The sequence below is a fragment of the Culex pipiens genome, chromosome 3 (assembly GCF_016801865.2).
Source record: "Culex pipiens pallens isolate TS chromosome 3, TS_CPP_V2, whole genome shotgun sequence".
In the NCBI taxonomy this organism is placed as follows: Eukaryota; Metazoa; Arthropoda; class Insecta; order Diptera; family Culicidae; genus Culex; species Culex pipiens.
Window position 1 is genome coordinate 28,770,085 of NC_068939.1, and position 26,145 is coordinate 28,796,229.

Sequence of the window (26,145 nt, forward strand, 5' to 3'; positions counted from 1 at the left end):
AAAGCCACAAAGTTTAAGACAAATTAAAACAAATACAAATAAAATCCTTTTTTAATCGAGCAAAAGTTTAAAGCCAACATTTTTATTTTATTTTATTTGAAAACATTTTTTTTGTAACGATGCAATCAAAGCCAACATAGAAGAACTACTTCTTTCTAGAAATGGATGCCTCACCGACCAAACCGTCGCACATCACGCGCAACAGTGTTGCGCGACACATTTTCGCACCAACATCCCCAAGCCATGCAACACAATCAAATTCAAACGATCCGTTTCTGAACACATTTATTTAAACAAATAAAAGTACGATACAACGTTGGAGATTTACATAAAACTACTAATCTGTCTCGACTTGGGTTTAAATATAATATATCTATGTTTACATATTATATACTCTAAAAACACTACAACAGAAAGAAAGAAAGGGAGCAAGAAAGGGGGTTTTCAATCGTCCGCAGACGTGCTACAAACGTTCATCATGGAATTTAGATTCTACACATTTCGTCTCGCACTGTGCAAGACACTGATATATCAATCAAATTTGGCACCATAGAATTTTTACACAGAGCAAAGCTGCTGGGTTTGGAAGCTTAACCGTTATCCTTAACACTAGCGGAACCCTACACGCGAAATTGTTTTTTTTTTTGACTTGTTGAGAATTTGAACACTTTTTGCTGAATACATTGTTTTTTTTTATTGCTTTGCATTCGTCGACTAGTGCTCTTCGAAACGTCGGTCGTCGTTCGCTTGTCGGACATGAAATTGGGCAGTTTTTTCGTTTTTTCACGATTCGAAACATTCTTTTTGCCTTTTTGTTGGAGTAAATACGCAGCTGTCAAAGGGTGCTGCTTCACTTTTTTTCTTCTTCCTAATAGTTAATACTGTACATTTTCTCTCCGTGGCACGTGACGCGGCGCTCAACCGGACCGGCGACCGTACGGCGGGTACCGCCGGCTCGGATGCGGAACGTACCCGGTTCCGACGATCATCTCCTGTAGCTCGCCGACCTGCCGCATCGGTTTGACCTGCTGGTGCACGTACGGCAGCGACGCCAGCACGTAGCTCTCGATTTCGCACTCGTTCTGGCCGCGGACGATCCGGAAGCGACCGTTCTCGCCCCACCAGCGGCCCCACGAGTTGACGGCGACCTGGGAAGAAGGAGGAGGGGGGTGACGTTACTATTACGGACTTCAACGTTGAGGTACCTCTCATAGTTTTCTCTCATAGTTGAAGTGAAATCGGGTAAGTACAATTTTCAGGTTAGGTGAAATTTCAGCTGGTAAGTACGAAAACTGTCAACTCTGTCAACTGTCAAAACTCTAACGTTGCCATGCATTGAATTCTGTCACCCAATTCAATGCATGCAACGCAAACGCCTTCAGCTATGCAACCGACCACTCATGGCACTCACCCAGTACTTGGTCGTTTCGTAGCCGTTGCGCTCCTCTCCCCAGCCGATCAGCCGCACTGAGTGGTACCCGGCGCGCTCATCTCCCGCCGACGAGGCCGCCGAGTGGCGGTAGATTCCGCTCTTGTACGAGAAGAAGTCCCGGTGGACGCGCAGGATGGCTGTGAATTAGATAAATTTTGGAGATTCTAAAAAGTTTTAAAAGCTGCCGGATTTCATACCTTGCACCGGTCCGTGCTTCTTGATCTCGATCATGATGTCGGTTTCGTTGTTCAGGCTGAAGGCCGGTCCCATCTTGTACATGTTGGTGCGGTCCACCTTCGTGGGCAGATCACAGTTGGCGGTGATCAGCGTGTCCGACGGGCGGATCTTGCACGCGTTCTGAGCGGAGATGTACGGGTAGCACTCATCGTTGACGGTTCTGCGGAAGGCTTCTCATTAGGATCTACAGAGACAAATGAGATGTAGCTGCACTTACCCAACTTTCCGGACGTAGTTCCAGGCGGTATCCAGGTGTCCTCCACTGCAACCCTGACTTCTTCGGACGCACGAGATGATCTGCTGTGGGGCGAGTTGTACGATCTCGCGACCCTTAGATAGGATGGCGAAGCGATCCGATGCAACGGAAGCGGTCGAAAGAGCCCAGGAAGATCCGCACCATCCTGGCAAAGAATGACAGTTAGAACAGAGAAGATTCTCGCGATCGTCAAAACCACCCACCTTGATCCTTGACCTCCCCGATGAAGCCCGGCCAGTACGTGGTGGCGTCAAAGTGCGTCGGCAGATGCTCCTGGCCGTTGGTCAGCCGGCTCATCGACTTGACCTTGAACTTGGGGTAGAACGTGCCCAGCCGGAAGGTCTTACCCTCGTCGTACTTGTGGCCCCACCATTCGCTGTAGTTCGTCGCCTGCCAGCCGATCGAGCGTTCCAGGTGGTGCAGCTGCCGGAGCAGCGCGTCGTCCACCAGGCAGACGTCGTCCGTGCAGCTGACCGTGCCGTCGTTTTGACATTTGCTGGCAGAGAGAAATTCATGGTTAGAACTCATCCTCAGAAATTTCTAGGGTCAACTCACCAAGTGTTACAGTTGTCCACAACCGGCGGATCGAACGGCGTGAAGCTGTGACCCTTGTGGCTACAGGCCTCCTGCAGTGGTTCCGGCGGAACTATCCCCAGACAGACCTCCTCGTAGTCCGGACAGCAATCGCCGTGGTCGCCACGCTCGCAGAACTCGTCACAGTAGCAGAGGGTCGCTGAAAAAAATGGTAGGTAAGGTTTTGTTCAGAAGAGATTACGGGCTCAACTCACTAGAAATAGGCTGTGCACAGCCGTCCTGTCGATCGTGGCAGCATTTGTCGTAACGCCGCGAGGCGCAGTACGGTCCGGGGTACTCTGAACGGAAGCGGTTAGCTTCCACCAAGCTGAAGATCAGCACAACTGCGGCAAGTTTGAACATGTTGAAGATCTGCAAGTTGATACAAAAAGCCAGCGTTTAGAGAAAGTCATGCCTCGTCTCCAACCGCACCCATAAATCGATCAACGTAGGCGTTGACCGCTAATTGCCGAACCCAAGCAGTGTGGTCTCAACACTTAATCCCCCTCGAAGCCGATTCATTCAAGATGGTTCGCCAAAACGGCTAATGAGTTGCCGGACCGTTCAAGCACCCTTCGCCCCGGGAGAAACCCAATTATCGGTCCGGGTCAATGGCCTTCCCAAACTGTGTGGTGCCACTTGACGCTGTAACGGTTCGCGCAGAGAGGTTCCAGCTGTTTGCAAAGTGACCTCGCGAGAGCATAACCAAATTTCGAGAATGACATCAACATCGCAGTATGTCACGGAACCAAACCACTCCATGTCTGGGGAGATTCCTGCGCTGCAGGTGACCGGCCGCTCCGTCGAAGCAGGCCCCGAAAAATCGCAATCGATAATCGCATCAAACTTCTTGATGAAGACCAAAATAAACAGCAACGCGAGTTGGATGCTGTGCGTGTGAGCAGTGAGTGGTGAGCGGGTGAGTTTGCGGGTGGAGAGTGAGTGACAAGAGCGCGCGCGCACGCGGGTGGAGTTGAGTGTCACCGGCTGTTTACTCTCTTCACCAGCGGGTGTTTGTTTTGTTTTGTTTTGGTATCCACGCGGATGGGGAGGTAATCGCGGTAGTCACATTGACATTGACTGACATTCTCTGATGGACAGAGCAGGCGGTGGGTCGCTGGACGGAGAAGACGCGGCCGCCGGCTGTGAATTTTGCTGAGTAGGCGATTGAGACGTCCTGCGACGCTACTGTGCGCTGATTTGGAGCGGACAGCCGTGAAATTGCCTACTTAGATGAATTTCATTTGACAGGCGTGCCAAGATCGATAAGTGACAGGATGTTTGGCGAATTCTACAATGTGGTAAGGTTCAGCTGAGTATTGTTTAACAGATCTTCAATTATTCTTGATTAAATCCCAAAATCGCGTCGTCAATTTGTACCGCCATGTACCCAATTAGCGCCCTGTCTGTTCCGCTCAGATGTAAATATTTACCTCTTCTCCACAGTCTACTTCACAGCATGTCAATTTGTCTGCTCACTAATCAGAAGTGGGCATTTCGCACCAAAGTGCAAACTTCTTGCTGGTCAAACAGCAGCACTACGGTGGGCAGCATGCAGCCAGTGATGCACTCACCGTTTGGCTCATTGGCCAAAAATAGCGGGTTCAAAAAGGGGACTTTAGTCACTTTAGCTTCTGACTTTAGGACTTAGAAGTGGCCCATCAATCAAATCAAATTTACCGCGGCTGCTGGCCGCGGTGAGCAGATGAAATAATTTCTACGCCTTAAAAATAAACCATTGTCGGTTCACGGCGAGGATTATCTCGTTGGATTACCTCACCTTTCGTTTTTTTTTATTGCGCTGAGAAAACACGGAAAAAGGTGACAGCTAAAATATGGTGTCAAACCTCACCTTCACCATCACACATCCCTTGACCAAGGTTCTCAATTTTCAAGGTGCACCATCTGTCAAATTTCCAACTTTCCGTGTCACACAATTACCCTCTAAAACACCCCACAACCAAGAGATTGCACTCTGCTCTCTGGGTGTGTGAGCCTCGGTTCACCAACCAACCAAATTCCGTGCATTGCAACGGCTGTCAACGCAGCTCTGACGTCTCAGTCTAGAGGGAGAGGAATTTGTTGTTTTTACTACCTCATCAAGCTGCGGCGACGACGACGATGATGATGTCTCCGTCGGCAGCAGCAGGGAGCGATGGGAGTATTGTTTTGCCAAATGGGACGCCTGGTTTCAGGGCGGCCTCCCGTTGGGACCAAGGATTGCAAGATTGGGAGGGAATATTGTGTAGCGAACCCGTTATGAACCGGGTTTTGGAAAATTTGGCATTTTTTTCAAATTTTAGGGTACTTACACACTCAGATTTTTTACCGAATTCGGTTAAATTTACCTAATTTTCAACTGCTGAACAGTTCGGTAAACCGAAAATTACCGAATTTCGGTAAGTTTTTACCGAAATTCATTATTACTCATCGTACAACCGAAATTCGGTATTTTTTTTCATTTTGACTGATGACCGATCTAAACTTTACCGATTTTGCAACTACCGAATTCGGCAAAAAAAATCTAAGTATGTACTTTTAGTGGAGGTTTAAATAAATACTTATGTCACACAATTTTCTGATCGGTTTGGTGTCTTCGGCAAAGTTGTAGTTCATAATTAGGACTTTTCACGCGATTTTTGTTTTAACTTTTTATCACTTGAAGTTGAATTCCCAAAATAAAGATAAGGGGACTAAAAAAAACTTCTTTTGAGCCAAAGTGCGTGATGCTGCAAATCTGGTCTATGTGGTATGAAATTTGGAAAAACGAGTTTTTTTTTGAAATTTTAACATGTAAATTTACACATTATTAGAGGTAAAATTAAAGCTTTTTTCTGACATAAAAGATGTACCCCTTTTTAGATGTAATTTTACCATGTTTTTTTTACTGTGTATTTGACCAAAATTCGACCTCGAATAAAAAATTTCGGATCCAAATTTGACAGATTTCTAGCTTTCTTTGAAATGACCCCAAAACACAAGCTGAAAAAGTGAAAACATCAATGCGATCGACTAAAAATCTATTCTTTTGACAATTTGTCATGAAAGGATAGCATACAAATTTGAGCTGCTAAACTAAAAGAATTTCATTGAAAAGCTATTAAATACTCAAAAGGTTACCAACATGTTTTTTTTTTCAATTCTCTGCCATATAAAATCTTTAAATTTTAAAACACTTTCGAATCAATCAGATTGTAGACAACAGTTTCCAGAACAATTTCTCTAAAACAAATTTGTTTACCTTAGCAACTTTTAAAGCAAACGAGTTTGCTAAGACAACAAGCGATTGTATCCAAATGTGCAACCCATATTTAGAACCAATAATTCACAAAACTCAAAATGTTACAAAAAATATTTCAACCTGAAACTTTATGGTGTGTAAAGCGTTTAGAAAACTCAATAAAAACTAATCTAGCAGACCAAACACTAATGAATTTCTGAGTAGCTTAGATTTTTCATCACGTTTTTTGTTTACTTTCATATCTTCTCTTGTCAAATTGAGAGATGGCATGTTTTCTTTTCACTGCTTGCAGGGTGGAAAGACAAAATTTGCCTTCGAAAATGACAAATTCTTTTTTCGATTCTTCATAATTGAGTTTAAAATACCCAAAACCAACCCATCATATTCGCTCGAACCATCTCGCGAATGAAGTTCACACTTCCTCATAACTGATTTTCCCAAAACCCAAAAGAGCAATTCTCTGAGATTTCGGTCATTCGATTTTTTATGTATTTTTTAATCCGACTGAAACTTTTTTGGTGCCTTCGGTATGCCCAAAGAAGCCATTTTGCATCATTTGTTCGTCCATATAATTTTCCATACAAATTTGGCAGCTGTCCATACAAAAATGATATGTGAAAATTCAAAAATCCGTATCTTTTAAAGGAATTTTTTGATCGATTTGGTGTCTTCGGCAAAGTTGTAGGTATGGATATGGACTACACTGAAAAAAAATGATACACGGTAAAAAAAATTTTCGTGATTTTTTATTTAACTTTTTGTCACTAAAACTTGATTTGCAAAAAAACACTATTTTTAATTTTTTTTATTTTTTGATATGTTTAAGAGGACATCAAATTCAAACTTTTCAGAAATTTCCAGAGTGGGCAAAAAATCTTTGACCGAGTTATGATTTTTTAAATCAATACAATTTTTTTCAAAAAATCGAAATATTGGTCGCAAAAAATTTTCAATTTCATTTTTTGATGTAAAATTGAATTTGCAATCAAATTGTACTCTAGTCAAATTTTGATAAAGTGCACCGTTTTCAAGTTATAGCCATTTTTATGTGACTTTTTTCAAAATAGTCGCAGTTATTGATTTTTTTAAATTAGTGCACATGTTTGCCCACTTTTGAAAAAAACAGTTTTGAAATGCTGAGAAAATTCTCTATATTTTGCTTTCTTGGACTTTGTTGATACGACCCTTAGTTGCTGAGATATTGACATGCATGTGTTTAAAAACAGGAAAATTGATGTTGTCTAAGTCTCACCCAAAAAACCCACAATTTTTAAATGTCGATATCTTAGCAACTAATGGTCCGATTTTCAATGTTAAAATATGAAACATTTGTGAAAATTTCCGATCTTTTCGAAAACAATATTTTCAAAATTTTTAAACCAAGACTAACATTTTAAAAGGGCGTAATATTGAATGTTTGGCCTTTTTGAAATGTAAGTCTTGATTTGAAAATTTTGAAAATATTGTTTTCGAAAAGATCAGAAAATTTCACAAATGTTTCATATTTTAACATTGTAAATCGGACCATTAGTTGCTAAGATATCGACTTTATAAAATGGTGGGTTGTTTGGGTGAGACTTAGAAAACATCAATTTTCTTGTTTTTAAACCTTTGCATGGCAATATCTCAGCAACTAAGGGTCGTATCAACAAAGTCCAATAAAGCAAAATATAGAGAATTTTCTCAGCTTTTCAAATTATTTTTTTCAAAAGTGGGAAAACATGGGCACTATTTTTAAAACATCAATAACTGCGACTATTTTGAAAAAAAGTCACATAAAAATGGCTATAACTTGAAAACGGTGCACTTTATCAAAATTTGACTAGAGTACAATTTGATTGCAAATTCAATTTTACATCAAAAAATGAAATTGAAAATTTTTTGCGACCAATATTTCGATTTTTTGAAAAAAATTGTATTGATTCAAAAAATCATAACTTGGTCAAAGATTTTTTGCCCACTCTGGAAATTTCTGAAAAGTTGGAATTTGATGTCCTCTTAAACATATCAAAAAATAAAAAAAATTAAAAATAGTGTTTTTTTGCAAATCAAGTTTTAGTGACAAAAAGTTAAATAAAAAATCACCAAAATTTTTTTTACCGTGTATCATTTTTTTTCAGTGTAGTCCATATCCATACCTACAACTTTGCCGAAGACACCAAATCGATCAAAAAATTCCTTCAAAAGATACGGATTTTTGAATTTTCACATATCATTTTTGTATGGACAGCTGCCAAATTTGTATGGAAAATTATATGGACGAACAAATGATGCAAAATGGCTTCTTTGGGCATACCCAAGGCACCAAAAAAGTTTCAGCCGGATTAAAAAATACAAAAATTAAAATTAAAGAAAAAAGACCGATTCCGTAGAGAACTGCTCAAAACGCACCGATCTGCTAAACGATTTTGTCCCAGCCGGCACTGCAGTGTGACACGGTTTTGGGCATCTCTTTCAACCGTGCATCGCGTCGACGTCGAAATTTATTGCACAAAACAAGCAATAACTTGGCCACCGCCGTCGTGACACTTTTGGCGTCATCATCGCCGCCACCGTTTCTGGTTGCGGCACATTGCTCATCAGCAGCAGCCAACACGTGAAAATCACGCACGAACGCCTCACGAGTCGCGTCGCCACCTTGCCAGCTGAGCCGAGGAAAATTAGCTTGCGAACGAACGAGGGGTGCAACGATGGTTGGAATAAAATATATTAATTTCAAGAAAATTATTTAAAAAAAACTATTTAGATTCTTCAAATTAATCAAGGTGTGAAGAAAAAATCTGAAATGTAATTAAAGTGTGACAAAACGTCGTGATTCAAACTTAACCTCAATTTTCCAATGTCATTTGGTGATAACTGTCAACTGCTTGTTCATCGTTTTGCATCCGCATGGCTCAAAATAGTACAAACACATCACATTCAGCGGTCGTTTCCAGGAATAAAATGGAACCTCACTTCGACTCATTCGGTGAGTCATTGCGGAGGTGGTGGCGCTACGGCAGATAAAGTCTTCACACAGTTGACTAATCTTGAGTAGCACCACTGCGCCGGTTGTCGCAGTCTTAAGGACTCGATTATGTCATTTCAATCAGCTTTATGGCACTGAAAAGTGTTGGACGTTTTACTGCGTGTCGTAAAACAAAAATTGAGCATGGCAAGTTGTCGTCAATTAATTTGAGTCTATCGTAAATAATTCTTGGTTATTTGATTTTTGAATCCGTTTAAACGCTATTTCGTTTCTTAAAAATAACTTTGTTTTTTTTTTTCAAATATTTTGTTGTTTTATATCATTCGTTCAACGATAATCTAAATTATTCAATTAAAAAAGTTAAATTTTGCAATTTCCTTTCGAATATTTTTAATTTTATATTGTCGTTAGTGGCGAAACAGCCTGTTTATCATTACAGTTAATTTATTTTAAAATTCGGTTGCTATTTATAACGGAAAGACGAAAGTTTAAAATAAAAATTTACATTGAAAGAAAGAGAGAGTGTTAAAAGCGTTATTCAAAAATAAAACATACTTAAATAATTTAAATTACTAAGGATAATGAGGCTTCAAATGAAAGTCGTTTATGGTTGTATGGCTTGTTAAGCTTTTTATTAATAGCATTTTTACAGAAAAAAATAAATACTTTATCAAAAAGTAAAATTCATAGTTATTAAATTGATTTTTTGATCAATTCCATCAAAACTGCAAACTATTTGAAAGGTAAAAAGAAAGTTTCTGATTTCGTATGGCAACTTCTTAGAATTCATGTGAGTTTGCCGGAAATGACCTAACAAGCGCATGATTGCTAAATTTATCATTAATGTAGTAAATAATAATTAGGTTTTTGCCTGCAGCTCTGGCGATGTAAAGAGGCGGGGAGCAAAAAGTAAAGATTTTTTTTTATTGTTTCAAGCCCAACTTTTCGATTTTTTAACGAAACATTTAACAAAATGCTCGTGATTGTTGAAGTTAAGCTACTGTAAAAAAAATCAAAATATCACGGAATTAAAAAATAGTAGCTTATGCAACAAGTTGCAAAAAGAGGATTTTTTCAGCGCGAGTCGTACATTTATCCAACGAGGTTCACCGAGTTGGATAAATACGACGAGTGCTGAAAAAATCAAGTTTTGCAACGAGTTCCATACAACATTTTTTGCAATTTCGAAAAACACCCATTGAGTGAAATTTTAAGTCGAATTTTCATGTATTTTGTCAATAAATCGTTTAAATCAAAAAAATGTTGAAAAGTGTTACTTTTCGAAACAAGTGCTGAAAAGTTCAACTTTTCAGCACCCATTTCAGTGCTGAAAAGTAGAACTTTTCAGCATTTATTTTGAAAAGTGTTGCTATTCGATTCTGTTATTTTTGTTACAGAAAAGTAGGCTATTTCGTCGTTCAAGAATGCCAGGAAAAGTAAGTAGTTTCACGACGGAATTGCAAAAAATCCATTTTTGTTTCTTTTATACGTTTTTATGACAAATTATTATTTTTTTAAGGCAAAACAAAATGGATAGCGTGAAACCTTGGTTCTTACTGAAATTCTTCGCAATAAATTTAAAAACTCAATTAGTTTTTTTTAAATCAAGGGCAGTGCTACACATAACTCATAAAAAAATGCATTACCTTTAATTTAAAAAAAAGAAGCTTATTGAGAATTACTATTTATGACAAGGAATTTTAAAATTTATGGCACATCTGAATTTAAATAGAAATTAAGTTACAAGCAATTTTACATTAAAAAATACATCGAAATTTGTCATAAAAATGTTAAATTTACCGTCAACTATCAATATCAATAAGTTCACAACTTATTCAGAACAATCTTTCTTTTTTGAAGGATTTAGATAGTCTAGTGACTAGACTTTCTATATCCTTCTAAAAAGAAAGATTGTTCTGAATAAGTTGTGAAAATATTGATAGTTGACGGTAAATTTAACATTTTTATGACAAATTTCGATTGATGTTTTCAATGTAAAACATCGATCAAATGACTAGACTCTAGTCTAATATTTTTATTATTTTTTTCAATTAAATAGTTGCTTGCATTTTTTTAAGTTGTCCATTATTCTGATGAAAGGCAAATAATTTTTATGTTGGTGTTGAAAATAATGCACACTAATTATAACTAAAAAATTAGAGAAAAATACGGCCAGAACAGGCATGGAAAAAGTTAAAAAATAATTCGTTTGTAAAAAAAACGTTTTGTCAAAAAATATATTTTATGTAATGTTCTGTTCTCGGCAGAATTTTTCCAAACTCGAAAATCAAAAATTAGTGTGTAAAATAATTTGGAAAATTTAAACTCAGCTTACGAAATGTTTCAACGAAAGTTTTCTTACCGTCGATTATTTTCAAATTCATAAAAATAAAAAAATAAATCGAAGAAAAAAAATTGCCTGTTTGTAGAAGTTCTAAAAAAAAGTCAAACTCTTACTATTTGTAAACTGGTTCAATAATGCTGAAAATTATTAAAGATGCAGGAAAATGCATTAATAATTATGTTAAGTTTAGAAGAGTATCGCGATAAACATTGTCCTAAATTTTCAAGCAAATATAATAGGTGGGAGCTACTGCCTAAGATTAGTCCTTGTATAACATTTGAGACTAACAAGCCAAATATATTTGATAAGCTTTTGGCTTGTCGACCAAAAAACATTATTAATTTTATTGATTTTAATCTTTTTTTGTATTGTATTTTTTTTTTTTCAATAAATGCAAGCTGAAATCAAATTTTTGATATTTTGTTCACCTGAATTCTTTTGAATTTGCCAGAAACACTTCGAAAATTTTCACAAAAACCAAATTTATCTCCATCAACTTTTCCGTACCTTTTTCTTCTTCACGAAAATTTCCTCAAAAAAAACCCTTCAACCTCAAACGAGGAAGGGTCCGCTTTCGTTTCAGGTTGCACACGCAATTTGTCACTCTCACTTTCTTCACGCTGTTTTTCTTCCTCTTCTTATTCCCTCGATCTTGTTTTAATCGCTCAAACGAGCCCCAGCAAAACACTTTGAAAATTTCACGCGCGTGTCACTGAGAAGCCGATCACGAATCACTCAGGCGCGCGCACTCGCGATTGAAAAGTTCTTCCGATCTGGTCGCCGTTCCGAAGCAGACTGCCCGTCCACAGCGAGATCAGCGAACCTGCTTAGCTCACCATTTCTAGTGAGTGGGTGAGTGTGTGTGTGTGCGGTGACTAAGAACGCAGTGAGTCGGTGTGCGGCTCACAGCTCATTCACGAGTGAGCAAAAGCGGGAAAATTATGCAATCTAAGCGCATTGATCTAGAGCGCTCTCTGACTTTGCAATTGTGTGGTGATTTGAGTGACTTTCGCTCTCGTTTTCGCGAGCAATCGAGCTGGGTTGCCTTCTCTTTTTCTCCAGAAAAAGGATTCGACAGTTTGCCAATTTGTGACTGTTTGTGAATCGACTTGGTTACACATGTGTGACCGTGAAGGCGAAAGGGGGCTATTATATTTAAATTTGTCATCATATGTCAATGAAATGAGATTTATGGAAGTGTTAACGTTGGCATGAAGCAAATGTCATTTGTGTAAGGTATTTTGTGAAATCAAACCTTCTTGTTTAAAATGAAATTTGAGCAATAATGTCAGAACTAGTCATCAAATTGTTTACTAAAATGCATTTGCATTTCAAATTTCATGCATAAATATAAATATTTTTACCAACAGAATCAAGCATTGTCAAAAATGTGCAATATTAAAATGAATTAATGAAAAAAGAATTGGCCATAGTGTTTCGTCGCAAAATTCAAAATTTACGAAAACCTCTAAAAAGGTTCGATTTAATGAAAATTGCAAAAATAGTCGCTAAACAAAGTTTTTGAAATAGTTTTCAATCGATTACATAAGTATTTTTTATGAAAATGTATTTTTTAACTTTAATATTTCCGTTGATTTCTAAATTCGAAACACATTTCAAATAAAAAGTAAAATTGATTTGCTGAAAAAATATATCTCAAAAAAAGACCATTTTCATTATCAAGTTATTCTCTATCGCGTTTCGTGATAGGCGTCATCCATAAAGTATGTCACGCTTTAGGGGGGGAGGGGGGGTCTGAGCAAGTGTGACATTGCATGTTATAATTATAGGAAAAGCGTGACAAATGGGGGGAGGGGGGGGGGGTAAATTTTGGCTGATTTTAGCGTAACGTACTTTATGAATGAAGCCATAGGGATGTCTCTTAAAAAAAAACTTTACTTCTCTTATTTCATATTTTTCCTAATCCTGTTTTATTTTGCATACCTTTATCTCTACAATTTGTTGTTTTACGTGGTATGAGTCCTGTTCTACAATCTCAAATTATGCTTGTTTAGTTTTTTCATATTATTGGAATAGAACAAAAATTAGCACGGCCAGAGATAATCTTAGAAAACACCTTTTTCAAAACATTGACAAAGTTGCATGAAACCATCAAATCCAAAATTTTGAAAATTACATAAGTTTTGGTTTTTATGAAATAAAAATAACCAAAAAAACACAAAACTTTGAAATGCGAGATTCTTGACGTCAAAACTGTTCTTTCAAAGCTTGAGTTTGATCAGAGAAAATCGATTCCAAATTTGTTTATGGTATGTCCACTCTTGTCGGGAAATCTGGAAAGTCGGGAATTCACGATTTTTTTTGTCAAAAATCGTTTTATCTGATTATTTTAATTTTATGTTTGGCAAAATTAAAATCCAATGCATCTAACAAGACAAGAATTTAACGGCTATTTAAATGTCTTAATTAAAATCCTTATATATTTATATTGGATGCTTATGAAGGCATCCATTAAACTAAGATTTATTATCAAATAATTTTGATTTATATTTTACTAAATTTATTAAATAAAATGGTAACAGTAATCTTTACACAACATTGAAGCTATTGAAAACCCAATTTGAAAATAGAACATTATTTCAACAATTAAGACCATTATAAAGTTATAAAAATGTTTCATTCTGTCTCATTACTTAAATGTTTGAAAAACGATTCCATTTTAAGTTTAGAAAACTTTTTTTTAAATAAATTGTTGAATGATATCGTTTTTTGGAAAACTTTTTTTTAACATATGAAAAATATAAAAAAAATAGAATGACACTAGAAATTTAAAATTTGTATAAAGACCAAAATTATGTTTATAGCATTTGCTACTCCAAAAATTTGCATAACATGAAAAATTAAGAAAGTATTATTATCTAACTGGCTTTTGCACAAAAAAAAACTAAACATTTGAATACTCACAACTTGATACACACAACTTTTCACACGAATTCATAGATTTAATTCTAAATTTTGATAAAATAATATTTAACCTTTTGAAAAAAATATATAATAAACTAGGTTTCAAATTTAAAATTAAGCTATTTTTAGTAATTTTTTTGTTTAGCTTTTTTAAAGTAACCATTGAAATTTTGTTTATTCTATAGTTTTTTCATTATTTAAAAAAAGTATTTTTGAAATTTTTCTTTTAAATAAACTTATTTGTTAAGATTCTGTTGTAGTTGTTAAGTTTTTTTTTATTTATTAGGTAATTGTGTTTGTTGGTTGATATTGACATTTTTTTAGAGTTTTTGATCGATCTACAACCATTTTTTGGATACGATATGCTTATAATTTGAAGTTCTTTAAAAGTTGAGAACTCGGAAATGGGATTGGAGTGGGCACCCTGTTTTTTGAAAATACTTAACAAAATGAAATTGTAAAACCTGCAACAGAGATTTAAGACGTTCCCAATTTAAGGTATTGCAAATTTGTTTCATGAGTTAATGTATTAAAAAAAATCACATTAAATAAGAGGTAAAGCATGAGTTCTTATCAACCTGGATTTTTCAATGAAATCAAATTGAAAAAGTAAAATACTATCACATTCATTTTTAGAATAAAATTTCAAAATCAGCAAAATTGAAAATTTGAATTTTTGAAAGAATAATTATGTCCTTTATTTTAAAATTTATTTTAAAAAACACACAAATTCAGTGAATTATAATTTGTTGACATTCTCTTTTTTCCTATTACAACTAGAGAAAAAAAAACTGTATGTTTGTCAATTTTTAAATGAACTAAGATTTTTTTTTTGGTTTTGAATTATTATTAAATTTCTTTAAAAATGTTTTCTCTCAAAATCGAAAGTAGTGGTCATATTACCTCCAGTTCTAAAGTTTATCTGAAGTGTTGTTTGTTTTTTTTCGATTTAACGGTACACATCAACCAGAGCTTTTGCACCCAGATTTTTGATACAGACATTTTAGTATCTTCAAGAATACGGGAACTATCGATATGATTTTTTATTCATCCCCTAAATTACTGACTTCCAAGTTATTTACAACATAGTTTGACTATTTTTGCAATCAGATTCTTGCAGGATTGGGTCCGTAAGTTTGACAAATTTGGAATAAGAAGACAACAACTTCCTTGGTTGCTGTGCACCCTTAAGAATATTTGTCGGCATTTTTCTTTATAAAAAAGTTTCCGATTTTCATTTTTTTAGGGTAGGGTCTCAAAACAAAATAGCACGTTACCAAAATGTTTTTTAAATGTTACTTTTCATAAGAAATAAAAAAAACTAAAAATGATTTGTTAAACGAAGTCAAACATCTCAATACAAACTTTGAACCCAAAAAAATAAAAAAAGCCCCCATCCAAATGATATTACCATCAACAGAGACATCATCCCAAGCAAAAATGACCACCCAACATCAAAAGCCGTTGCACTTTTTTATTTCGACTCGCTTCATATGCTTTGATTGATTGCTGGCACTGGTGGTGACTGTCGCTGATACACTCAAGTGGTGACTAAGTGGCGATAAATCGCCCAAATTGGTAGCTCACCAGAGGCTAAATTAAGGAACCGCCAAATTTGATGTCTTTTTGCGACCTTGCCCACTTTGGATGCAGTTGACCCACGCTGGGGGTGACATTTCGGGACCAGAAATTGCGACACTTACATGGCGTATCTGTCAATTTGTCATATTAAGAGGCAATTTAACATATTTATAGGGGAGCGGAATCGAATTAAGTTGGGCAGCATGGGTGATCCGTTACAAGAAAATGTCGAATGTTTGATTTGAGATTGTCCTTGAAACATTTAAGGTTTGAACAAAAATTTAAAACTAATTTGTTTGAATTTTACTTCATTTACTGAACCCTTGAAAACAAACAAATCGCTTTGACAGAGCCTTAGATGATTATGCAATCTATTATTCGATACTTGCCTCATACACTTTTGATGAATGCTATTTAACGGTTCTGAAAAAAGAAAAAAAAACCTTAATTATTTACTGTTTGAAGTTTGAAAGTATGGAAAATCAGCACTGAAACGGAAGTCCTCATCAATTACTTCATCCCAACCCAAAAAAATATCCTTAATTCACTTAATTAATTCCAAACTACTCGAAAATCCCCTGAAAGCTCAACAGCTCATGCACCAACAAAAAACAACAATCTCTTCGTTCAGATCAGCAGCAACAGAGCCAAAAGTGCATACCAGCTTGTTGCTGTCAGCATCAATAAATTGTAATCAATCAGCTTACGAAAAAAAGAAGCAGAAAAACCGGCAGCTAGCATCAAACTGCACTCAAAAGTTAGCACAGGGACAGGGTGGGGTGAAGGTGTTGGGACATGTTTGATTTTTTTTTGAGTATTGGTATAATACGGATTTTCAACAGGGCATGTTGGTTTGAAGCCCTGAAAATTTCAATTAAATCCGTCTTAAAAATTCAAAGAATTTCAGTAAATTTGTCGCAAATCTTGTCCCAGTAATTGATTTGTCTCAAAAGCTGACCATAAAGGTGCTGGGACAGATTTTTTTTTGTTAATTTATACAATGGTCAAAATAACCACAGGTTATTACACAGGTTTTACAGAGGTTATTCAATTTTGAACCATAAAGAATTTCTCATAAAACATGTCTCAAACTTTTAAACTGTAAACTTGTCTCATTATTTTTTTTTCCAATACATGACTGTCTCAATTTTTGTTTTTTTTTAAATTTTTTTCAAGAATAACCTTTTTAACCAGATTCTTTATAACGGTAAGTTTTTTTTCAAGACTGCTTTCAAAACATCTTTTTGTCTCAAGATAAGTCTTTAATATCTTAAAACTAGTCCTTTTAGACAAGTTTGTCCCAGAAGTGTCGTTTCAACTAGGGCGTCCAATTTTCCCGGGTTTTGAATTTTCCGGGAAACGGGAAAAATATTTTTTCCCGGGAAATTTTTGAAGCAGCCATAAAATCTATGTTTTCATTTTATTTGTCATGTTTTTCAAGCTTAAATCATAGAATTAGCTCAACAATGTTAATTGGTGATAAGCTACACTTCAATCTGAACAAGGACAGCAGTTTTCAAAAAGTTTAAACACATTAAAAATTGTTTTTGCTCTTTGATGTGCTTTGGAATTGAAATGAACCACATTTTTTATATATTTCTTTCATTTATTTATTCATATAACATGTCTAAAAAAAAGAAACGAAAACAAATAAAATTATACCAGACAATGTAACACTTTGGATAAATTAAGAATTTTATGTTTTATATTTAAAACATATTTTAAAAATTATCTTTAAGTCACTACCGCCAACTGGGGATGATCGAGAATGCAGTCTGAATAGGCACAGGAGATTTTAGATGCCGGTTTTTGATGAAAAAATTTTTTTTTTATAATTTTTTTTCAAATTTAAATTGATGAATATACGTGAATATACTACCAAGCCTTTTTTGAATAAATGAAATTTAATAGAAAATATTTTAGGCGCACGGCATTTTCTGGATCTGTATACTAAAATTTTATCAATTCTCCCATATTAGCCAATAAATGCTGATATATGCCGAATACAAATTTCAAGGCTTTAAAATTCTTATCGATCACTAATTAATCAATTGTTCATCTATTTCCACAACCAAATCTGAATTTCTAGACCAAAATTTGATTTGTTCTCAATTTCGAGAATTCCCGGGACAAAATATCAACAATCCCGGGATTCGGGAATTCCCGGTTTTGGAAAAATCCCGGGATTTTTGTCCCGGGAATTCCTGGGATGGACGCACTAGTTTCAACCAATTTTTCAATCTTGTGATATGATATCTTCTTGTATGTTATTTTTGTAGAAACAGTGATTTGACTTGACATTATGGCATTTTTTGTCTCAACATTTGCCACTTCTTGTCCCAAACATGTCCTGTCCCACCAACTTATCTTCAAATTGTCTCCTAAATTTAAAAACGTGTTCTTCCAATTCAACAAACTTATGTTCCTGTCATCCCACTTATCTCAAAATCATTTTCGGTCACATTTCAACCGACCTGTCCTTTCGACCAGCCTTATCCCAAAACAACCTGCACCTGACTGTAGAGTGTGGGTGCATTCCTGTCCAGATGGGATCGCTTGTCCCGCACTCGTGCATGCAATAAAGCGGACAGTTTTTTTCGAGCATTTTTTTGCTGCACCAGATTGCAATCACTCAACCCGCCCGGGGAATGACAGCTAAATGACTTCATCGTGGCCTGGTCTCCTGAACCAGGGATAAGGTGGCGCGGTGAAGTGCAGCAATTGGAATGTTGATAACAGAAGGTTTTCGCGGGAGATGGAGGTGGTGGGGTCCGTCAATTAATTAAGCACTTTTAAAAGTTAAGGAATACGCGGGGAGGGGAGAGGGGGAGCAAGGTGTCATTGTAGCATTTATTACTCACACGGAAGAAGGGTTGGTGGCGGTGATTAATGGGTATGCAAATCGGGGTTCGTTCGTGAAGTGATTCCACTTAACATTGAACTGAGGCAGTGGTGGCGCGCGGCACGCAGTGTGTGGATTGAGTTGTGTAAAGTTTGAAGTCCGGGAGTTGACACTTTTTCCAAAGAGTTGACTCAACACGACGAGAGATCTAGTTCAGTAGATAACGATACGTTGAGGGGTGACGGGGAGGAAGGGTACCAGGTAAATGCGTTCGAAGTGATATGCAAACAATGGGAGTTTGCAAAAGTGATAGCCGGAATGGAATTTCTCAGGAATTTCGCAATATTATTTACGTAACTGGTCCAGCGAATGGGAAAGGCAACCAGGAACTTGGCTTGGAGTGGGTTGATTTGATGAATGAGTCATTTGGTCTATTCTTGGATTTGTTGTTGAATTTCTGCGATTTCCTATAAGTTCGATGTAATCATAATTTCTTGTTTTCTTTTTTATTTCATTCGATTGATTTGAATCTTTTAAAATATTATTTGAATAATTTGTCACACTCAAGAATGTTCCAAAGATTCAGTGGACAAAACAATATTTTTTTAAGACACTTTCAAAATGTGATGAAATTCAAAGTGCAGTCAACGCAAAACAATCCAAAATACAGCCTTCAAAAATGTTTATTCTTTAAAAAAATTAAGGCCGTATTTTTTACAGTTATTTTTTTCTGGTATTGTACATACCAGTTTCAAAAACATACTGAAAATTATACACAATAAACAAACATGTACTAATTTTTTTCTGTTGCACTTTTAAATTCAACGAAATTCTTGAAAAACAAACTTCCATTAAGTTCTTGAAACATTTTATAAAAAGGAAGGAGGACTGTTGAAACAGGCGGGAAGGTGCTACTCCGGGCACCGTTTTCGTGAGCAGGGCGAAATAAAATTATTTTATTTCCCACATGCTGCAAAACTTTAATTTATTAAATAAACGAATTACAATCAGAAAGTTCACAATTTAACAATAAAATTACAATTATGGTGTCTTTTCGCAGCTGACCTGTCCAGCTGCGCCCGTGCTCCCGCTTGCTCAGATTGTTTTGATTCTTCTAATTGTTTGCCAAGCGACAGCACGGGCACCAGTGAAACAAACAAAGTGAAACAACACTAGCACTGACGTAGAACGAAGGGATTGCTTCGGCCGTATTTGGGACGTGCTCCGTCGCAACAAGGACGACAAAATCTTTGAAAAATATTAGCAGCAGCCTTATTTAAATTTAACATTTTTCTTCATGAATTTTGAAGTTTTGCTGATTGAATATTATTTGATACCTTGATTTGCTTTTTAACTGGGATTTTGTGTGGTTTGGTTGGGCGGTTAAGCAGGGATTTTTTATTATGTACAGCTTGAATTTAAAAAAAATCAGGGGGGGCACTCAAATAATATTCCCAAATTCACGACATATTTTGAAAGATGTTTACACCTAAACGACCAATAAATAGAAATCTACCGGAAAAAGGAATTACGTAATAAAGTGCATTACCGTTAAACTTTATCCGATTTCCGGAAAAATTGGTTCACTTCGATTAGCTTTAGGATAGAACTAAACTTTATAGATATTGCCCCTTCGTAAACGTATAGTCTTCTACATTAGAAACACTAAATTGCGAAAGCTACATTATTATATCAATACATAAAATACTCGTATTTAAGATTGGGGTCAAAAGTCACCGATTGTGATTTAACACTCAATAATATTTTAACTGAATTCTGAACTGAATAATATTATTTGAAAAAAAAAATACAAATTTTCAACTAGCAATTTTGTGCCCTATTTTTCCGATTTTTTTAATTTTCCCTTGTTTGGGAGGTCATTTTGAACAAATTGTGTTCTGTGAAAAACTTTACTTCTCTTACTTCTCTAGTTTCATGTTTTTCTTGTTTTATTTTATGTATTTTAATTAACATGTATATTGTTTAGATTATATTTGTTTCTGATAGTATTTAGTTTATTCTTCCACCTCCGATCATTAAGTTTTATATTTTTAGTTTTATCATGTTTTTGAGACCTTTTTTTTTTGCTTGTTTGTTGCAGTTTCGTGTATTGAACGATACTATTTAGAGGCATAATATGAGACATTGCAAAAATTACTGCATAGTGATAATTGAGGTTTTGCAGCGCGAGGTTACTTGCCAAAAATGGATTTCTTCTGCTGGATTGAAGGACTAAATCGCTTATTTCTCATAATTCCCTGCATCAATCTTAATGAAACTGGTTGCAAAAGACGAGAAATTTTTTTTGCTTTGAAATAATGAACATCAATTTTTGGGCGCGCAAAAATTTGTTAACTTTTTAAAAAAAAAAACATGTTTTGGAACACGAAAAAATGAGTTTCCCCATATATATCAATGAAATAAACAGTTATATAGTTGTTAACAGATGTGTTAACGTATATTCAACAATTTTTATTGATTTTTGACAGACTTTCTTGCCAAATAGTTCAAATTACTATCTTTTTCTAAATTTACAGTTTTCTCATAGAAAATCAAACAAATATTGGAAAGTTGTACATCAAATTTTTGAAAATAATTTTTCTCATCCGAATCCGGCATAAGTCTCATAAAAAAAAAACTAAACTATTGGCACTACGCCCCCCGGGGCATGGCCTTCCTCTAACGTGGGATTTCTGCTCCAGCGCCTCTGACGAGACAGGAGAAACCGGGACCGACGTTTTACTTCACCTGTAACCGTTCGGAACCTCACTCGTGAAGGTTATCGCGATTTACGCGATTTGTTATTCGTTTTCTGTAAAAGTTGGGAAGTGTTCGCGTGTCAAGTGTTTTGTCTCCGGTAAACGACCCAGCAAGTGACGTCCACCAAGAACGCAGCCAGCAGAAGCTTCCGAAACCGACCACCAGAGGACCTTGTCGGCAGTGGGCGGTAGAGAGGTGACATGACGGTAGGTTGGAAGGTCAGGGAAAAGGCACGGAAAGAGGAGGGGAAAGACGAAGACCGTCAACCGCCAAGGACTCCTCAAGACTCGTCCAATTGCCCGGAAAGAGTCATAGCGAACAGTTGGACCGCTACAACTCCACTGTTTCGCCAAGTAGTGTCAGTGCACGGCCACGGCCGTGAGTGACAGTGCCAGCGGGAACCAGGAGTGTTTGGAACCGCTGAAGGACATCAGGTATGTCCACAAAACCCGCCACTTTGCCAACCCTAACGACCCCATCCGCCTAATCAACAAATCCAACCGTCATGGCTCACCTAACCTCAACCGTCACCTCCAGGACCCCTCGTACCTTACGTTAAGTGCCAGTTCGGCACCGCCTCGTAACAACCGTGTCGAGAACACCAACCGGGGACTCGCCGCAACCATCGAGTCACCCCCAGAATCCAGTCCGCAGCCGGACGTAAACCCGCGTCGTACCTGCGCCTCATCTGGGTATTCCGGACACCCTCGATGGTGCTCCGAAGGTTGTAGGACGCAACCAACCACGACAGAGGACAGGACGACAAGAACCGGTATGAGTGGGACCCTTGTACGACCGCAACCGGTCGAGTACGCCGCGAAGACCACAACCAGGAGGCTGCGCCGTGATTCGGCGAGTGCCAGAACAACAACAAGCGGTTGCGCCGCGTAGCGGCGAGTAGCAGAAGCAACAGGAGGAGAGGAAGCGACGTCACCGGAAGCAGTGTCGGAGAACGGGGCCCCGAGAAGAAGGAAGAACGACAGAACAGGTCAGATAGATGTAAGAAAGTGGGAGTAAATAGAATGAGTTCGATCGAAGTTGTGGAGTTTTACCTTGGCCGAAAGCATTTCCCAAGCTTACCGCGATTCAGGAACGCAGGCATGCCGACCCTGAGGCTACATGAGGGAGTCTCGGTAGCGCTCGTGAGCCGGTGGTAACCCGACAGTTACACACCATCCGATAGAAGCTCAGTGGATAAGGCGGGAATCGAACCCGCGTCTCATAGCATCATCGGGATCGGCAGCCGAAGCCGCTACCCCTGCGCCACGAGACCCACAGTAAGTCTCATAAAAATGTTGATTATGAAGGAAAAAACACATTTTTTCAAAAAAAAAATCATAGTTTTACGCTATTTGTTCATAGGTGGCGACTTGTGTCTTTAAGCTTTGCTGCAAATTCTCTATAGGAAATGTTCGTAAAAATTCACAGCCAGAATTGACTCCTGAAAAAATACGATTACATTTCAAACAAGTCAACAAGTCAAATCTCCAAACCTTAAATTTTCTTAAATTTCAAGAATTCTTCTTTCAAAGGCTGATGATCACCGATTTTTACTGTATTGGCCTCATTCGAATCGTCTTGGGATCCCATAAGTCCCTATTGAAATTTATAAAATTTAGTCAAGCACATCAAAAGTTATGCTTAAAAAACTGCTGCATATAAACTTCACAATTTGCAAAAAAGGGTGGTTTTTGCATGAAAACCTGCCATATTATATATTTTCAGAAAGGTTATGAAATGACCTTTCTTGTGGATTAGGAATTTTTCAGATCTGGTTTACCTATCTAAAATTACAAGCAGTTTTAAAATGGCCTGAATCCACATAACCTCAATCTATTTCCCAAAAGGTTTTTTTTTTGTTTTTGTTTACTTTAAATCGATTGTACAGGGTGATTCAGTTTCATATATTTAAAAAATGACAGTCGATGATCGACGAATAGGGCTGTGCAGTTTAGTCCAAGCATAACAATATAAACGGATCAAAAACGTTTTACAAGCAAGCACTGCTTCCTGTTTATTCCCAATCTTTCCTAATGGAAACATAAACTGACGTGAGGAGAATCGTTGACATGATATCGAATTGGGTCCTAAAGCCCTGTATAAATTTTTGTATACAATGGTAAAACCATTTCTGATGTGAAACGGAACCACAAAAGTAAACAATACTAAATATCAATTATAATAATGTTTAATAAATATGAGGAAGGCATCATCCACCTGAAGGTGGATTAAGTAACGTTTTTTTTCCTTCTTCTGGAAGTTGTAAAACTGACATATCTTGAAAAAGCACAAGCCCGGTTGCAGTCATTTATTTTCTTCAAGATCTAGGGCTCGTGCATAAACCACGTGGCTTTCTTATTTGAAATATTAAGAGAAAATACATCCCAAAAATATTCCTAGAAAGTTAGATTTTTTTATACCCCTAGTCAAAAACCAGCATAATATAAACTTAACCAAGCTCCAAAACCGCATTTTTTTTTATTTTTATTTTTTTGAAAAAAACAATTATCATTTTATTTTGCATTAAAGCCTACTGTGCATTTCAAACATGAACTCCTGACCATGGGTATTTGTATTTGTTTCCAGTGAGTCTGAAAAAGTTTTGAAAAATGTTTTACCAACTTTTCTAACAATGTTTTGAGACACAACTTAAATGCAGTATTTTCGTAATGCCTTGAACTACTCTTCACGCAGTTGGTTTTAAATTTAATGCTAATGATTTAACTTTAAAGCAAAAACTGCTACAAACAAACCGAGCATATCAAGGTAAAGTGACTGAAAAATATAAATAAGACGAAACAGGTTAAATGTGAGTGAACGATTGAAGGTTGTAGAATATTCCTCATGTTAGTCAAACATAATTTTAAGCGGGAGTCAAATGTTTGGAATTTCACTAACGAAAAATGTTTTTCACTTATTTTTGTTAACTGTTATTTTGTTGTTTTTTTTAAATGCGTACAAAGACTCAAATAAAGAAGAAAATAGCTAAACCAAACAAGTGATGCAGAGGGAACTTGATTTGTGCACTTGATTTGTTTTAAAATATACAAAACAAATCACTTCTTTTAATTTATTGAAAGGTCAAATTTTCCATGAACGTTAAGAGTTAAGTTATTTAATCAAATTAATACAAAATGTATCGATTACAATCACATTCAAAACCGAAAGTAAAACAAGTTTCCGCATTCACTTGAAAACAAAAACCTTTCAATTTCAATTGCACCTTCCTCTTAAGAAAAAAATCGATGCCCTTCAACCATCACCAGTCAACGCAGCTTCCCATTCCATATGCAAATTCCATCCAATCCTTGGTCCTCCAAAAAGTGCTCACCTCACGCAAATAAAGTCCAATAAAATATGTATCCATTGACATTTCCAACCTGGCCCGGACGTTTCCTGGTGGAACCAACCAAACATGACACAGAACACGTGCCCCAATTTATTACTCGGGCCCATTTCTGGACTGCTCGAAATTCGAACCTTTTCTGGGGTAATTGCTTTGACAGCTCAGAGCAGCAGCCGGAGAACCACCTTCGTGTGACACCTTGGTTATTGTTTGAAGATGAAGTGTGGTGAAATTGCTTGAAAAAAAGTATCTTCAAACAAAAAAAAATCTTAATTAAGGATAAAATGGTAAAAGTAACAAAAATAATAACACCCTTGAAATAATGAAAAAATCTAAGAAAACTGATGGGTAAATGAATCAAGTTTAACTACATTCCAGCACCGCGTCGTGCGTCTCACAACCTGTATGGGCTGGCGAAGGGAAAGAATTGGATTTTTTGCATAATCAACCGATCGCTAGACGATTTGCGGGGGCGTCCGGCAGAGTGGCGACCCGTTCCGAACGCGCCATTCCATATTCCACCCATTAATCTGCTGCAGTTTACTTCAGAGCTATGAGTTGAAACAAGTCAAAAAGTAGAGTTGATTGAAAGGTGAAAGATATGGGGCATTTTTCTTGATGTTCGTACCATTTTTTTAAATTTATTTTTGTGGTAGATTTAATTTGAAGATTTTAGGAGCATTTCGTACGGTATGTCCACGCATCCATCTTCCTCAGTAGATTATGTGAAATGTGATCCGTGCTCAGATTCCTCTCTGCGGAAAACACAACGCAGTAGGGCTGGCCATTTTAACTAACCCTAAGACTTTCTAGCATGCTTTGATCGGACTGATTCGGAAATAATTCAAATTTAAAAAAACTTTTTTTTTCTTCTGTTGCATAAAACTTCGCAACAAGGAAATTAACTTATATAGTGAACAAACGTTGAAATAAAATCCCAAGATTTATTTCTAAACATGCTTCGACTAATTAACAACAATCCTTTTCAAGTATTGCTCATCTGCCATAAACAAAAAAAGCCGTAAACAAAAGCATTTATAATTCGTTCTCGTGTTAACACGCTCTCAAACTTGCCAAAAACAAATCCCACAGATGTCCATATTGCAACGGGCTCTGCCAAAACCACCAACTATTTTTGGCAACGACCAATACTCGTACAACCTATTTCGAGAGCAGCGGAATTAATACAAGTGGTTTAATAAATTTCGCTTTTCTCACCCCGACCCCGCCCCGCCATTTTAGTCGAATGCCAGGAAGAGCTAATTAAAATTGTTGAAATTTTCAGCTTCTGCAGTGCCACAATTCCTTTGTGAGAGTGAATTTTGGCGACTTTTGTTTTCAACGGGAACAGTGCTGCCAGTTTGACAGACGGTGGGATTCGTAACGCCCGAAGCGTTACGCGAATCTGTCAAGTACACGCTCTAGAAGGACTGACATCGTTCCTTAAAAAAGAGAAGCGTCATTCATTAGTGCCATCAATTGGCAACGCCTCACATCAAGTCATTTGTTGTTGTCCACGCGCGTTGGGGGACGCAATTTGTTTTCATTTCCAAGCTTCCAACCTAACCTCACATTGTGTATCTTCCTCCAGGCCCCGAGGAACAAAAACGAGAGGCAAAAGACTTAGCCTCGTGCGCATA

General features: G+C 36.9%; 1 protein-coding gene across 3 annotated transcripts in view; it reads right to left on the minus strand.

Moving 5' to 3' along the window:
• Positions 1–268: 268 nt before the first annotated feature.
• LOC120426030 (uncharacterized peptidase C1-like protein F26E4.3) overlaps positions 269–26,145 on the minus strand; it is a 63,767-nt gene continuing 37,890 nt past the window's right edge. For 2 of the 3 annotated variants that reach the window (XM_039590719.2, XM_039590711.2), the window contains 8 exons: positions 15,947–15,980; positions 2,714–2,870; positions 2,481–2,658; positions 2,129–2,421; positions 1,887–2,070; positions 1,630–1,829; positions 1,412–1,569; positions 269–1,148 (listed from right to left, as the gene is read on the minus strand). In XM_039590719.2, the coding sequence (XP_039446653.1) occupies positions 918–1,148; positions 1,412–1,569; positions 1,630–1,829; positions 1,887–2,070; positions 2,129–2,421; positions 2,481–2,658; positions 2,714–2,861 (1,392 nt within the window). In that variant the 5' untranslated portion in view covers positions 2,862–2,870; positions 15,947–15,980 and the 3' untranslated portion in view covers positions 269–917. Of the gene's footprint in view, positions 1,149–1,411; positions 1,570–1,629; positions 1,830–1,886; positions 2,071–2,128; positions 2,422–2,480; positions 2,659–2,713; positions 2,871–11,558; positions 11,831–15,946; positions 15,981–26,145 lie in introns of those variants that run through there. The other variant, XM_039590728.2, reaches the window with a different exon arrangement.